Source organism: Thunnus thynnus, chromosome 1, assembly GCF_963924715.1.
Source record: "Thunnus thynnus chromosome 1, fThuThy2.1, whole genome shotgun sequence".
Classification (NCBI taxonomy): domain Eukaryota; kingdom Metazoa; phylum Chordata; class Actinopteri; order Scombriformes; family Scombridae; genus Thunnus; species Thunnus thynnus.
Window position 1 is genome coordinate 38,971,572 of NC_089517.1, and position 17,090 is coordinate 38,988,661.

A 17,090-nucleotide genomic window follows, 5' to 3' on the forward strand; every position below is an offset into this window, starting at 1 on the left:
TCACACTCAGACAAACATGTGCCCACTCTTTTATTTGGCTAAAGTACTGCTCAGTTTCAGCCGCATCCATACATGCAGTACTCACTGGCAGTCATCCAGCCAGACATCCCCTCCTCTCAGCCAGGCTCCGTGGTCCTGGTTCTTGTAGGCTACAAAGTGGTGGATGAGAGCAGGGACTCTGGGTTTGAAGGGGTCAGCATCCTGGTGGGGGCCATACCTAAGTATCCAAACAGTAACCACAGCACCACAGAGAAACATGGAGTTGAAAAAGACAGCGTTGGAATTTAATGATATTTATTTATGTTCTGTATGTTCAAGTCTCACTTAAAGTTATAATCTTTAAGACTTCAGTCCTGATTGGTTTGGTGAATCTGTGGTTACTGGTGGTAACAACAGCCATGTTTTAGAGATATACAGAGTTCTTTCAAAATGACTGGCAGCAAACAAATCTTGAGAGGCTACTTAGGTGTACAACAGAAGAGGAACCTGTGTATCTTTTTAATGGATGCATTAAGAGCATTGGATACTGCACAGTGAGTCAGCCAGTCCTGCCAATTTGCCCCTGTGGGGCAGTACTGAAACAAAGAAAATCCCCTGCAGTCTTATTAAGAATAGAGTTATGATAGAAATGAAAAGTTTTTGTGTGCTCTCTGCAGCTAAAAGATTATATGTGAGTAAAAAGACACATCACTCTAACAGCACTGTACGACTGCTATAATTATTACTATTATTATTATTATCATTTACTATTATATACCATATTATGCATTTTCAGGTTGTAGGTACAGGTTGTGAACATTATTTAGGCTGCAACTAAAAAGTGTAATGTTTCTGCTTTCTCAGACAACAAATGCTGATTAGAGAGAGTTGCAATAATTTTAGCCTTTAGTTATTTGCACACGATGAAAAGTAAACCTAATAAGATTTGATAAGGGGGATGAAAGGATTCAGGTTCAATAAGTGGACTTGATACTATATTTAAATTTGATAAAATGCCATCAAACCCGATCCCTGGGCCCAAGAAGCATTTCCTCCATAGACTGCTGTTATATAAAAGTGACACCTGTGAAACTTTTGAGAGTCAGACCTTGAATAATCAGGTCAGTTATTAATCTGTTTATTATGAATTTTGAAAGTATGAAGGTAATCCATTAGTAAAATCTTCCCGACACAAAACATTTTATTTTGTAATAAAATTGACAAAATGATATTGAAGGGCCACCTACTTTTTTTCAAAGCTTTCAACCTTATCTCACAGACTTCATCAGTGAATGGAGTTTGCTCAGTTGTGATGTAAGTCACAGGATTACATGTGGTTGTATAGAGGGGAGGGGGTAACCTCTGCCTCTGTTCAAAGATGGTCTCTTGTGTCACATGACACAGGGTTGATGAACTTTGACCTCCTCCCAGTCAATGCTGCAGTTCCATACTTAGATCATGGTCTGATCAGGTTGTCTGCTCAAGTGTGCGGTGGAGAGAAAGCCAGCGGTTGTGTGACGGTGGCTGTATAATGTTGGCAGTGAACGTCAGTGCAATGTGTGTACGGTTTAGGCTATCTGTCAGTGAATAGATGCTCCTGCTGTAGCGACATTAGAGATGTTTCTAGTGGAGCAGCATGTCCACCCACTGAGTCCCGTTAATCTGCACATGTGACAAGTGAATTTGAAATCCTAGATTACAAACTTTGTTCTCTTTTCCACAGATCTAACACCCGCATCTCGGTGCTCCACATGCCTGCTCACCCAAACTTTGCTCTGTGCTCCATAAGAGTAGTTAACATCATGGATATGATCTGGATTGTGATATTAAAGATTAGATAATAATGTTAAATGGAACATAATGTTGTGATATTGTCCCTCCAAGCACAGACACACAGACTTTTAAAAGGCATCCATTGCTTCGACATTGCTATGTTTTGTGTTGTGTTTAAATATTTTAAATAAAATGTGAACACTCTTTTGTAAAAGTTTATTCACGTAACTAACTGTATTCCTTTCATAAAGCCATATTGATTATTCAAAGCTCTGTCAGACTGAAGATTTTGAATAATCAGCTTGAGCATGGCTCGGCGTCTGACAGAGCTTTGAATAATCGATATGACTTTATGAAAGGAATACAGTTAAAGTTATGTGAATGAACATTTACAAAAGAGTGAACATTTTATTTAAAATGTTTAAACATTCAGAAAATAGCCATGCCTCTTCTATTCAGCCTCTATTCAGTCTTGTAATTGGTTTGCTCGCTCTGCATGAAAGCAGACAGATTTCCCTCAATATCGATCCCTGCTCCCATTTACACATGACCCCATGCAAGAAATGTTCCTGAACATTTCAGGGATAGACTGCATGTGTGAAAGGGCCTTTAGAATGGCTATTGCTGCATTTTAGAATGCATGGCACAACTGGGTTTTTGCAGTCTCATATTTGCCTTTATCAAATGAATCTGTCTATCTATCTTTGACCTTTTTCCTGTGAGGCAATCTGTGAGAAAGCTTTGTGAGAAAGAGCATCACTGAATTGAAGAGGGAGTGGTTGGAATGGTGAGGTCAGGATGACACACTGGTCCTTTCATACTGACAACATGGGTTTTACTGGTAACTTACTTTTGTACTTTTACTTGAGTTGATTTCAGTGCAAATAATCTCACTTCTACTTGAGTAAGATTTAAAGTCACATTCCCTGATGTTGTTCTGCATTACACTAAATCCTAACGTTTGTCAGTAACAAAACATCGACAGGAAAACATCACGATTAGAGATTACAAATCCATCATGCTGAGTTATACTGGCTGTGATGACTTCAGCTTGTAATTCAGCATGTTTATTTGTTACAGAATGAGGAGAGTCTGACCTGGCTCCAACCAGAGACAGGAAGGGTCTCTTGTCCTTGTCGTTTGCCTGGGTGGTCTTTACTCCATTATCAAGGATTATTCCAGCCTGAAACAGAAAGAGGATAAACTACATATCAAGTGTATAAGACATTGATTACAATAAGAGAGAATAAAGCAATGTCAGAATGTAGCACTCTTAGATCTGTCCTTGTGTTAGACACTTGTGCGGGTTGATTAAAGATAAAGTCAGTGATTCTAATCCAATACACATTTTGTCAAATTCAGCGAATATCTCCTCACGGTGCTGCACGCTGAAAAAAATCCAGTGTCCATGGACAGCACTGGCTCTGTTAATGGGCATGTAAACACAGTGGCTGTGACCGAGCCACACAACATTACTCCAGCAGGGGGCATTCGTGCTAGTGTACAGGCCAGGGAGAAGTTATCAGAGCAGCTGTCTGTGTGAGGACGTGACAGTCTCCCATCTCCAGCACCTGTTGAATGGTGGGGGAGGGCTGGTGAACTGGAGAGAGAGAGGCTGTCAATTCACATAGAATTGGCCACGTGTTTTCTTCATGGAACAGACACACTTCCATTTTATTAAATTTATCAATTCACACTGAACCTGAGACAGTCTCAGGTCAGTGTCTCAGGACAGTCTCGCTGTCTATGTGTTTGACCTTATTAACTGTATCAATGAATCAATAAAAACAAACAGTGTTGATTTCTTCCTCTTCAGCTGACATGCAAACCATTTTGGTTCAGTAAATTTCTGCTGTCAGTCAGCCTGGTGAAGGAAGTTTGTCTGGCTGCTGTCATCTCAGCTGACAGACGGCTGCTTCTGTGGACAGAGATGCTGAACGCAGGTCGAGTGAGAGGCGGGGAGTGTGGATGGTCTGTCGTGCTCACGTGAGACAATTTTTTTTTCCACTCCTGATAAAGTGTCAGAGGCACAGAAGTGACTCTACAGTGACACATCACCCTGGATTCCACCATATTTCTCTTTTGGTCGTTGCCTTAGCAATGTGTGTCCATGAATTTGGGGGGCAGAGCTTCTGAAGGAGCATGAGGGGACGAGTGTATTTGTTTGGGTGTTTAGCTCAAATATCAACAATCTTTCTCCAGAATGACTGACTCTACCTTTAACTGAGGAGTCAGATTGTGTTTGGCTGCAACAAAATCTTGGTGTGTGGTAAAAATGTGAAATGAATATGAATGAATATGACACAAGCTTCTAAATCTCCTGCACTCCAGTGCAGTTATTAGAATTTGTAATTCCTGATCTTTTAGCTGAGCTGAAGCCATAATTCTAGTCTTATTTCCTACGGAATCAAATAAAGGTCATTAATATCTTGAGCTTGTGAAATGGTTGGTGAATGTGTAATAAAGTTTTGCAGCTGTAGAAATATTTTGTGTATGTGTGATTAAAATTTGTGCAGGAATATTTTCAACAGTGAGGTTTCACATAGCCTGAGAGACGGACACACAGATTTCCTACCTTTTTGTGTGACAGTGAAGTTACATGAGAGACGGAAACACAAAGTTAAGCGTAAGGCAACGCAGTTGTCCAAATGAATATTTTTAAGTTCAGGAAGGTTTATGTACCCAGAATAGAACAGTTATGTAGCTTTAGGATGTTAGCAAACGTCCGCCTGCATTACCAAAGTAGCAGCATCAACGCTGGCAAGAACTTTTCAAGCTGAAGAGTTTTCACCAGTGGCTTGCAAGCCTGGCAGCATGCTGGGCCTGCTCTGAACCCCTGCCAGGCCTAAGCATCGGGATTTTTAAAAAAAATGTATTTTAAGATGTTTTCTAAACTAAAATGTGTTATACAAGTAGTGTAGTTACTTTAAGGAATAGCGTGTAGCGAGTGTGCAGTCAAGGGAGAGAGAGAGAGAGCGAGAGCGAGAGCGTGTGTGTGACGGTGAGGCTGCAGCTAATTTTCTGCTGAAAATAAGCACAGAGACCCAGGAACATCTGAGAACGGCTTCTCACTAACAGCTGCGTGTGTTTACAGCAGAGAGCAGGAGGACAGACATCTCACTCCACTAGTCTGTGCTGAGACTCTGCTGCTGCTGCAGATGGTCACAGAGCAGACACTTTCAGTCTATAATTGTCATGTCTGTCGTCTGACCAAGAATTGATAACACGCTTAGTATTTTACAAATGATTGTTGATTTTATTTGATGAACGTGGACACTGATACGCGAAAATGAACTAAATGAGTTTTATTTCTATTAAAGTCTGTGTAAAGCAATAATAAATATGTGTTCTGAGTTTTTCACACCACAGAAAAATGTGTTATTAACCACTCAGCCAAATTTGACTGACTACAAAAATCGCAGAATATATAAAACTAGATTTCAAAATCATGAAAAAACAAACATTGTTCTGAGCTCTGAAAGGTGGGGGTGTGTCCACTGAAGGTGCTGAAACTGAACAGCCTCTGAGACTCTGAACTTAACAACGCTCATGCTGAACTCCCTTAAAAAATATACAGTTTAAAATAAGCCTTGTTTGTAGGTGTAAAAGCAACATGGATGATATTTTAAAAATAAAGTAACACTAGTAGCCACTGTTTAATGTGGCACCTATTTTGTAGGTAAATGTGGACTTCTTTCAGTAAAAATGTAGCTTACATGAGTAGTGAACAAGCATCCATCACCAATCATTGTTATGTTAAACTGTCATTTTTTCAGTGAAGTTCAGTGTCAATGTTAGTCACTTCTTTGAAAAGTGCCGGTGAGGGGCTGGACGTAGTAACTGTAGGAGTACGTCTGTATGTCTGTACACAAGGCTGCTACACAGGCACGGCTAACGCAGCATGAGTAGACATAGATATATCCTCTCAGTGGATTGGGGCTTTAACACCAACTCTACCCGTTAGCGGACACTTCAGCTGGGTTTGAAATAACTCCTTGAACACTACCGTTGACCGAAAATGGCCCCACTCACCAGTAACAGCTAATACTATGACACTATGAAAGGGCAGAGAGAGACAGGAACCAGGAATAGAGAGAGGGGTATAACAACAACATACACACAACAATAGCCTGTGGCCACAACCAAACCATGAACGTTGCAATTATGTGGTATACCAGGAGTCAAATACTGAGCTCAAAGGGACTGAATGCTTCTAAAGAGCTGCAGTGTTGGTTGGTACTAGCAACCCTTTCACATTACGCAGAACAGAGCTCTAAGGTAGGGACACTCCCCATTTAGAGGTAAATGATACATCACTGACTTTAAATTACAGATGAATGTCAATTTTGTTTCAGATATCACTTAGTGGAGCTGTGAATCCTATAACCAGAGATGTTCAATACAACTTCCATCAAAGTACACAAGCTGTTTCAGAGAGGTGTTGGAGCACAATAACTTTTCCTTATATAAAATAAAAATAGAAGTAATGATCAAAGCCATCCTCAGCCAGTAGCTCGCTTCAAAAAAAGACCCCACCGCGGTGTTGCTGCTCCGAAAAACCCCAACCTGCAGCCCTGACGCAACCTCGTCTCACACAAACATCCTGGGGTGGCAGCCTGGCATGAGTTATGCTCCCATTAGGATGATCCAAATTAAAAGTGAAAAAGGGAGAGAGGGAGTGAGACGGGAAAGAAAAGAGATCACTGTTGGGGGCAGACAAAGGAGGGAGATAACAATAACACTTCCTCTTCACCAGCGTCTCATAAATCTCTCTCTGCTCGAGCTGTGCTGTGCTCGATGCCGCAGGCGCCTCCAAACTCTCTCCTGCTCTCTCCGTCTCATCCTTCTCCCTCGGCTCACTTTCCTCCGTTTCTGTTGTCTGTCCTCTATTTTGTTGTTCTCAGCATTCATCTAAAGCTTTTCCTCTCTCTGTTTTCAGCAGGTCGTATCTGACACTCTGTAATCTCACTGCCCCCACCTCTATGAGATCCAAATGTATCAATATGCTGTATTAGCTGCTAATTTTTATAAAAACACACACTGACATCTAGTTATGCAAAGCCAGGTACCCTGACACTTACTGTCATTCTTACTAACTAAGTTTGGTGTGCCACAGTCTAAATACTGTTTCAGAAACTTTTCCAGCCAAAAGTAATTTAATATTGCACGTCCATAAATTTGGGACTCTCACAGAGACAGATGTGCCAGCACGCCTGTTTTACTATATGCCGAGGTGAAATATTCTGATGGCACACAGCAAAAATTTTAACATAATTACCATAACTATTGTAAAAAACAAAAGCAAAATGTTACCTCTGAAAAAGAAGCTACCTAGAGTGAGAGCAGTGATGCAGGAATGCATTTGTTTAGTGCAGAGTGTGCAGAGGGTTGAGCAGCGCCAGTGACTTTGAAGAGCCCTAATAATTGTGCCATATTATGTTTGGGGCATGGTTACAAACAGTCTGCCTGTTGATTTAAACCATTAAACCCCCCAAATAAATCAAAACGCAAGAGAAAATAAATGGATGTGTAAAATCAAGAGACACCAACAATCTGATGTATTCAGAAAAACTCAACAACTGTGCTAAGCTTTTAACAGCCCTTCTGTCTCCAGGCTCAAGACTATTTTTAAAGTTTGATGTTTCCAGTTCCACAATGTTTTATGTGTTTCATTTGTTTATTTTACAGTTTTTCTGTTATTTTAATGTATTTTGAGAATTCTATTCATTTTTTTTCTCTGTTCTTTTATTTGTTGGGTTTTATTTAATTTGGTGCTGATTTGTTTTAGTTTTTTTGCCTTTGTAAAGCACTTTGCACCACTGTTTTAAAAAGTGGCATATAGCCTGAATTCAGTTTATTATTATTATTATTATTATTACTATAACCTGCTTATGTTTATGGGGTGCTTTTAAGTGAGACTTCTTCCAAAGAACAATGACAGGATCAGTTGTTCATGTGTGCTACAAGACGACATGCAGTATATTCTAGTGTCAATATGTTCAAGTGTCAGAGCCTTCTAGCAGTCAAATGTGACGGAAGCAAAGGAGGAAATCAGGTGATGTTATTATAAAGTGACAATGTCCATGTAAGGAGGAGGTTGTTGTGAATGGATGAGTCAACATGAGAGAGCCAGTCTGTCCATAGACTCACCCTGTAGTTGGAATGAGCTCTGTTGTTGCTGAAGTGGCCCATAGGTATGTGTTCAGTGTGTCCGGGAGAGTACAGCCCCTCTGAGGGTCCAGTGGGCACATGGTGGAAGATGAACCAGAAACCTGTTTCCTGAGGGATCACACACACACACACACACACACACGCACACACACACACACAAAGAGGCTGTCAAGATATAGGTTATAAAGATTTATTGGTCCCCTCCAGACATGTTTTAAGACATATGGAAATACTCTGGAACAATAATGTCTATCTTATATGGTTTTTCCACAAAAAAGTATAATTACATCTTTAAAAACCTTCTCCATTAAAATTCCAGAATCTATAAATATGCAAATATATTCCATTTCAGAAGTTTATCAGCTGGACACAAGATCCTTCACTGTAAAGTCCATTCTCAGTGTTTGTGCACTGGAGGCTTCGAGTTTTCACATCACACTTGTGTAAATTAAATATTGGACCAGGATTGGCTTCAAAACTAGTTGTGATGTCACAAATGATGCTCATAGACCCACATCTTACAATCAGATTTTCAATGAGCACAGAGAAACTTTCCACCTTCAGCTGATGAACGTGAAAACAAACTCTGCACATACATCATCCGCAAAGTGAAGAGAACAACATCCAGCTGAAGGAACAAGAAGAAAAACATATTTTTGAATGGAGGAGGACTTGAGCTATCACACATGTAGAACAACAAAGAATCTGTGGACATGTGTAAATACATGTAGAGGTCTTTTTCTTCATACATAAACATGTGCACACTCCAAACACACAAAAGATCGTCTTGGCTTTGCCACTCTGTCAGCCTGTCTGTTTCTGTGTTGTTCTTCACAGGTATGCAAATGAGAAAAGTTATTACATTGGCGAGGATAAATGAGACTCCATTCCGCCCGACGTATCCTTGTGAAATCCCAGAAGTATGATCATAATTGGCACTCTATCATAGTGAAACTGCAGCAGTGCCTCTGTCTGTTGTCTGCTTGATTCTGAAGTTAATAGGAGTATACAGCCATTAATCTGACCTGGCAACGTGGTAATGAGACAGACCTCCACCTGGAGAGACGGGGGGAGGCGGGTGGGGAGTGGTATGGAGGGGGGAGAGAGATGGAGGGGTTGTGGAAGAAGAAAGTGAAGGCAGAAGTGAGAGACTCACCTCTGAGCCTGCAGCTGCACAGTTGATGAGGTTGTTATTGGGATTGGCGATCCAGAAAGTTGAAGTTGCACTAAGAGGGAGAGTGTCAGAGTGGGGAAAAGGAAAAAGAGAAAAGAGTTTGGTTATTGGATTTCACACAAATAGTGAGGTGATGGTAAATAAAAACAGTGTGATCACTGACTCACAAGACAACGGTCACCGAGGGAGAGAAAATGACTTGTGTGGATAAACAAATAGGCTGAGGGTCATTTAATAGAATCATTTTTTGTATATCAGTACATTTGTATAAATTAAGTCCTGTAAGGTGCAAGCAAGTCATTTCTTTAAGCAAAACCAGCGTTATCTGAATATGTCTACTGCAGTGATGTCACATGATATTATACATATTAAACCCAAATACAAAAGGAAAAGAAAATGAAAGGTTGTATTGTAATGCATTTATCAAGATTTTCCAACACATAGGAAAAAACATTTTGCAAGTGTCCAGTATCTTTCAAGTTTAAAGGCATCTAGTTATTAAAATAAACAAACAAAAAACAAGTCTCTATTGCACAGCACAACTATGCAATGTCCATTCTAGATTTTTATGGCTTTTGATTGGTCAAGAGAAAGTCAATATGCTGCCAGCGATGTAATTCACAAAAACAAGAGAGTTGTTTGTGTGCTCAATAATATATAAATAAGGCCATAAAATATTGATCTAACACAACATAAGCAAACATTGATTTTGATTCATGCCCATAAATAACAGAGTGGTTCCCTGATTGATTACAAGTCTTTATACAATAAATCCTTTACAGAAATATTAACAAAAGTTACAGATTTGTGCTTTTGCCTGTGACTGATGAGAACCCAGAGGGTTAAAGTTCTAATAACACCACAGCTCTATCACATCTCTGTTATAATATCCACCAGAAGCATTTAAGAAGTTAAACGTTCTCGACAAGTTACTGAATGTAAAACGCCTTGTCTCCCATATTGTCATCAGCACAGAAGTTCTCTCTTGGCCTTGTGAATAGTAGTTAGACAAAATATTTCCAGAAAATCAGCAAAAGAAAATGCAAATGAATGTGCGTTTTCATCCTCTACTGTTATGCAAATATTAAGCCATTGCAGAAGAAGTGGACACAATGAGATGACATCAGTAAAAGAGCGGCAGTCAAAGCTCAGATGGTGAAAAGCGATGTACAATACATGACGGAAATACGACATTTCTGTTTATTTCATGTATTAATTTGAGCAACATTACACACAGATCTGATGTTTTCTTCTCTTCAGTGGAGTTTAAGTCACACACTTCATATGCCTCATGACTTATTCTCTAAAGCCGGGCTCAGACTGCAGGAGTTTTAAATCCTGACCGATTTTGAAATCAGGTTGCATCACAAACATAAGGAGAAACTTCACAGATGTTCTTCTCTCTAATCTCAAACATGCACACATTATAGGATTTGAAAATAATGGCACATCACACACTACAGGATATTATTAAGATTATCGTGCCTGAGGGAGCGATGCACCGCCTCACGTGATCTCACATGATTTCACAGCAGATGTAAACGAAATGCTTTGCAGTGAGAAAAAAATAAAATCAGAAGGCAAATGAGTCTGGATGAAAAAATAGTTGGGGAGACACGTCAACCCAGGTTGTCTGTTCTTCAATGAGAACTGCAGATGAGATTTTAACTGTCAGTTTTAATATCTGTCAACAGTCATATGCTAGCCAACGTTAGCCCAAAGGGCTAGAATTTTTACGGTTGCTTGGCAACACCATCAGCTCTTTCTCATTGGCTACTGCGGTCCCGCTCAGAAAGTAGTGACATAATCATCCAAATTTTTAAGATTGGATCTGTTAACACCTCACTTTACCAGATAATCTGTGCCAAACATCGGTACCAACCAAGGTCCCAGACCAGATTTCTTCTCCGATTGTCAGGAGTGAATCAGGGATAAATTGGCCAAAACTCCTGTAGTCTGTTAAGTCTCAAGTCTGTTTCCATGGCATCTTATCACATTTTACTTTCACTGATACATCAACAGCCAAACATGAAAGCTTTTTTGCAATACATATTTCCTCAAGCATTTATATGCATACAATGAACATGTGCATAAAAGCAAGTGGATGGAAATGCACCTTCCTCTTATTTCAAGTGGAAATTGATATCCTTTGGACATCCAGGGTACAGCCCTGCTAGCAGACACAAGATGCTACAACGTTCATTACACCCCACAATACAAAAGTGTTGAGCTAAATTCTGGATGTATTATGAGAAGTGGATAATGTGTTGATGTTCAATCCAGAGCATACACAATTCCTTTATTACACAAATTCTTCCTGGTTTGCTTGTGCATTGTGTGGAAAATTCACAATATTTTTTAATTACTTGTGTACAAGTGTAAATTTTGGAATTATGATGGCGCTAGAAAGGTCAGGAGAGCTCACCTAAGAATATTGGAATTTATCCTTTGGAGAATAAAGTTTCATGCTCTGGAGTCAAGTGTTGGAAGGAAGGATGGACAGACAGAGCTACTGACTCCAGCAAAGGGCTACACTACACCTAGTGTTCATAACAGCAAACTCTGGAAATAGTGTAACTTGAATCACTGTTGGCTTATACTGTATCAGTCATTGACTGATGCAGAGGCAGGGAACATTAAATTATTCCTTAGGCAATGATGCAGATAATTCGAAGACACAATCCAACTTGTAAGCATAAAAAAACATCTTAAATTCCAATAATATCATTAGAAAGGTGACAAACTGTGGCAAAGTGGCTTTACTCTCTGCTACATCCTTCATCTTGGCCTATTTGTTAACCTCTCTTCTTAATTATGCAGCCTTAACAAGGGTATACACTCCTCTACCCATCACCCCCTGTTGCACCTCAGTTTGGATGAGAAAGGAATTAGCTCTGGTGTAATCAAGGTCTCAGTCAGTCTCAATCAAGGCTCAGTCCTCTCCAGGTTTCTTAATGTGATTTCTGTTAGAAAGGATGGGAGGGAGAAAGGTCCAGACAACACAGAGTCGACTCAGCAGACCAGCAATGGAAGAAGTATTCAGATCCAGTAAGTACCCATAGAACAATATAAAAATACTCCATTACAAGTAAAAGTCTTGCATTAAAAATTCTACTACATGAGTATTATGAGCTTGATCTAGTTAAAGTATTGCAGTAAAAGTAGTGGTTTGGTCCCTCTGACTGATATATTATTATATATGACATCATTAGATTATTAATAGTGAAGCATCAGTGTTAGAGCAGCATGTTACTGTTGTAGCTGCTGGGGGTGGAGCTAGTTTACACTACTTTATATACAGTTAGCTAGTTTAGTCCAGTGGTTCCCAACCTAGGGGTCGGGCCCCTCCAAAGGGTCACCAGATAAATCAGAGGGGTCGTGAGATGATTAATGGGAGAGGAAAGAAGAAAAAACAAAGTTCTGATACACAAATCTGTTTTCAGTTTTTGGACTTTTTCTCTAATCTTTGATTTTTGCTGAAATATTGGATCATTTGAATATTTATTGAAATGAAAGCATGTGAGAAGTTTAGAGGGAAAAATCACTATTTGGTGGAGCTGTTAACAACTCATAGACATGTGAAATGTGACCCCGACTACACACTGCTTTTTGTAAGACGTCAAGAGACAAAAAGGTTGGAAACCGCTGGGATCATCTTTAACAATGTGTTGTATTTTAAAAGCTTGTTCTCTATCGTATCGAGACTATCTCTCAACACAGTTGCATATTCCATATGCACGGAGACTGACTCCACTCTGAGAGTAGGAAACGTGAGAGCAGACATCCAAACTTTAGCTTTGGAAAGCGAAATTAGCAAAATATCCACTTAATGGAATAGGCTGTGGACTGTTACAACCTGTGGACCAGGCTTTGGCAGCCTTGGTGTCTCCGTCTAAGCCAGTCCTTGGGAAAAGAGTAGTTGCCCAAGCAAGAACTGCAAAATGATGGACGACTTGATGACTAAAATGCATTGCACTATGGCAGCCCAAACACAGGTGGCTAACACAGGGGCCATATTGGCCCTTAACACCATGCGACTCAGCAGCTGAGGGAGGAGTGTGGTGAAGACCTGCTGACGGAGCAGCAACAGGTCTCCTCACTTCTCCGTAATTTGATAAAGGGAGCAGGCAGAGGCAGCTGGCAAGGCTATGTCAGGACTCTGGGGAGTTCGGTGCCACCTGTGGCTATCACAGTCCATGCTGCAGCCAGAGGACAGGGTGTGTCTACTGAGGTTACCTGTAGAGTCGTCGTTGTTAACATCAGGTGCTTTAAGGTGGAGCCAGGACAGCCTCATCAGCCTAAGCATCCACAGCCTACCTAGAGTCAGGGCGATCGGAGGGGTCGGCTGGATGCATCACGGTGGGGCAGGTCTAAGCTTAGATGACATTCTCACTTTGCCCTTGTGCCAGTGGCACTGTCTTGGCCTGGCCAGGGAGATGTCTTGTATCCTTGTCAGTTGGCATAGCAGAGGGCAGGCCATCTGAGCGCCCTCTATCCTTTCACACCCAACCTTTGCATCTTGCAGGTTGGCCATGATTTCAGCTGCGTTTAGCACCTGAGCATTGGGCAGTGATACGCAGCATCTGGTGCTGTCACTAGTCAATTAATGTGTAAGGTGTCTATTTGTATACGGCGTTTCACAGGGGTTTTTTGTTTTGACACAGTCCTCTGGTGGTGGGGACGTCTCATTCGAATACCAGAATCAGGGATCTTGGGGTGTACTTGAGGAGCTGCATCTGCTCTGTCTCCTTGGTCTCCTCGCATATGGAATATGTAACTGTGTGGAGATATAGTCTCGATACAATAGAGAATGTTCGGTTACATTCTAACCTTGGTTCTCTGAGTGAAGAGACTATCTCTCCAGGGCAAGGCCACTCGGGAACCGTTCCAATCAGTGTTAATCAGTGATTACATGCACACTTGGGCCTTATATACCTGTGCATGGGCCACGTAGTGGTGTATTTTAAAGAGATATCCATGTCAACTGTCCCAGTGGGATCAATCCCTGCACATGTGGAATATGTAACTGTGTGGAGAGATAGTCTCCTCACTCAGAGAATCAAGGTTACAATGTAACCAAATGATGTTATATTATCCATTGTGTCAAATCTTCATTTGAAGAGTAACTAAAGCTGTTAAATAAATGTAGTGGAGTATAAAGTACAATATTTCCCTCTGAAATGTAGAGGAGTGGAAGTATAAAGTAGCATCAAATGGATATACTCAAGTAAAGTACGAATACCTCAAAATTGTACTCAAGTATTTGAGTAAATGTACTTAGTTACTTTCCACCATGATGGGTTGACAGTGATGATGTATGGATGCTGAACTGAACTGCTACATGAAAAAAATGGAGTAAAGATCACACAAGCTGGATTGACTCTAACGTGCTGGTACAGGCACCACTAATCATTTACATGGAAGTATGTTGGGAAAACATGTCAGGTCAGGATACAATGATAAAGTTGCAGAGGAAAAAAGCTGACAAAAATATATTAAAACTGCTTAATTGCACCTAACTAAACACATTTTCTGTAATTCTTTAAAACTTTTCCCACAAGAGAAAAATAAAAACCACTAAGTGGATCTTATAGTCCAACTGAAATCACATTTAGTCATCTCTTTCCTTTGTGTAGTCAAACATAATCAGTCAGTGTGTTAAATTGTATTGTTAATAGTTTTTTATTATTAAAAGGAAGAAAAAAGTTTTTGGGGAAATATCATAAATGCTCCTTTTTGTCTAAGAGGCTGGAGAGGTGTGTTTGGTTGGGACAGCAGATGGCAGGCTGCGGAGGTGCCAATGTTACACCACAACGAATGACAGTAAATTTGTTTACAGAAAGTAAAGCTACAAGTCATGAGCAGACTTTGTGTTGTTAGCAGTGGTATTGAAGAGTAAGAACCCCACCAGCATCTAATGGGTCCAAAGTGACATTTACACATATGTTTACATGCTGTTTAATGTGCTGCAGCTTAGCAGCTAATTAGCTATGTAGCTTGCTAACTGACAATAGCAGTGCACTTTTCCCCGGTGAATATCTGTTTGGTGGCTTGTTCAACAAGGTAAGCTGCAGGACAAGATGTGTGTTCATGTTTGTAAGTTAGATAAGAAGGAGACTTTAGCAGGAAAGCTAATGTGGGTGGTTGTCCAGCATCTGTGGCTCTTGTGTAGCAGGATGCTATCAGGCTCAGTGTGACCCTTGTTATGCATTATCGCTTTATGCAAGATTTGAGTTGCTGCATGGAAATAAGGACTACAGCTGCATAGACAGATAATGGAATGGTATTTCATTGAATTAATGCATTTATGTGTGGAATTCATCTTTTGGTTTCTGTTTTTTTTCTCAAAGGAGAACACAGGAAAAGTCATTTACAGAGCAGATATGTATGTTGTAGCAGACAAGAAATGCATTTTAATTTCAGTTGGAATTTAAGATGACTGATTAAATTACAGAAAACAGAAATATAGTTTTGATGTATTCATTCGTGACTCTCACAGCCTTGAAACATTACATTTTAACATTTACAACAATGCCCATGACGTCTTTTGGAGCACACAAACACCATAAACACACCTGTCACCTGTGCAGCATGGGGCTGTTAAACTGGAAACACTGCAGCTACACCTTATTGTTATACAGTCTGTGGGCTACACACAGCATGACATGGCTATGCGATGATGCTAGCCATGCTAACTAGCTGCTAGCCACTGTGCAGGCTGCTAAATGGATCTCTTTGTATCCACGGGTTGGTGCTCCTGTCAGTGTCAGAATGAATGTGTGTTTTTAAAACTTAGTGAGCTGCACTCAGGGCTCCGCTGTAAACACCACTTGAGGACGTAATAGAAACTGTTCACGCCAATTAATTTAGAGAGAGCATTGGCCAATGGGGAAACTCCAACACCGGGCTGGTCACACTAATGGTGTAACTTCATCACTCAGTGAGTCAGTCAGTCAGTCAGTCAGCGACAGACATTTCCAGACAAAAGCTGCAGCCTCACATCACACAATATTTTGACTGCTGGCTGTCAGAGAGCATTCAGGCCTGGACGCCTGCATGCAGCAGCTCTTCTACTTAATGGGGGTTTGTGTATACAGCGGAGGGCTGCAGGATAAGCCACACACATCCATACTGTTGATAGCTGAACCTTGTTAGCCATCTTTCAATCACTTGTAAGGTGTACACAAACACATCGAGTGGACACTGACATTCAGTTAGTGTGTGTATGTAGATTTGAGTAGACCTGGGGGCAGACCATTTTATTTTAATCTTCATTCTGTGCCACTGCATGTTTCCATCTCTTCTCTCTTTTAGACTTTGCAGTTTTTGTTTATGTTAATGCATAACAGACAAAGGGAAAAATGAATTGGCAAAGATTTTAAATATCCTATTTTCATATTACCTCTTAAAATAGCCTACATTCAATTCTATAATATGTCCCTATCTTATTTAATATAATTAATAGTGTTAGGAGTAAAGGGGGCGGGGTTTATAGTTCCTCTTTCTTCCTTTCCCTTTCTTAAACTGGACTGGTTTTCATTGAGAGGATAACAAGGGGGTGTGGTTAAGCTGCGGGCTGATAAAAGGACGCCACGGTGAGGTGCGTGCGCAACCACTGGAGTAATGTGAGGCAGCTCAGCTGGGAAAGCGCGAACCTTTGAAAGTGATACGAGTTGAGTTAAAGCCCAGAGAGACGTCCTTTTTAGAAGCGTTCGGGACATTACAGCCTCACACCTTTCCTGCACCCGGACCCTTTAGTAAAACCAGTTTTGTTCTTCGGGGACCCATCCCCCAACCAGCAAAACCTGAACTGAACCGCCAGAAGGAGCTCGCGGCTCACGAGAGCAACGCCAGAGCTGGCGAGGCCGAGCCGGAGGGACTTGCACTGCTAGTCGGCGTGGCAACCCGATAAGGTAACCCACCTCCAGACTGTCTATCTCTAACACTGGAAACCAGTCCGTCTTTCTCTGATTTCTTCCTAGTTTTCTCCTTT

At 40.7% G+C, this 17,090-nt stretch overlaps 1 protein-coding gene across 5 annotated transcripts in view; it reads right to left on the bottom strand.

Moving 5' to 3' along the window:
• The window catches only part of cemip (cell migration inducing hyaluronidase 1), a 224,739-nt gene that overhangs the window by 28,805 nt on the left and 178,844 nt on the right, over positions 1-17,090 (bottom strand). For all 5 annotated transcript variants that reach the window (XM_067597803.1, XM_067597786.1, XM_067597795.1 and 2 more), the window contains 4 exons: positions 9,080-9,149; positions 7,903-8,031; positions 2,850-2,935; positions 86-217 (listed from right to left, as the gene is read on the bottom strand). In XM_067597803.1, the coding sequence (XP_067453904.1) occupies positions 86-217; positions 2,850-2,935; positions 7,903-8,031; positions 9,080-9,149 (417 nt within the window). The remainder of the gene's footprint in view (positions 1-85; positions 218-2,849; positions 2,936-7,902; positions 8,032-9,079; positions 9,150-17,090) is intronic.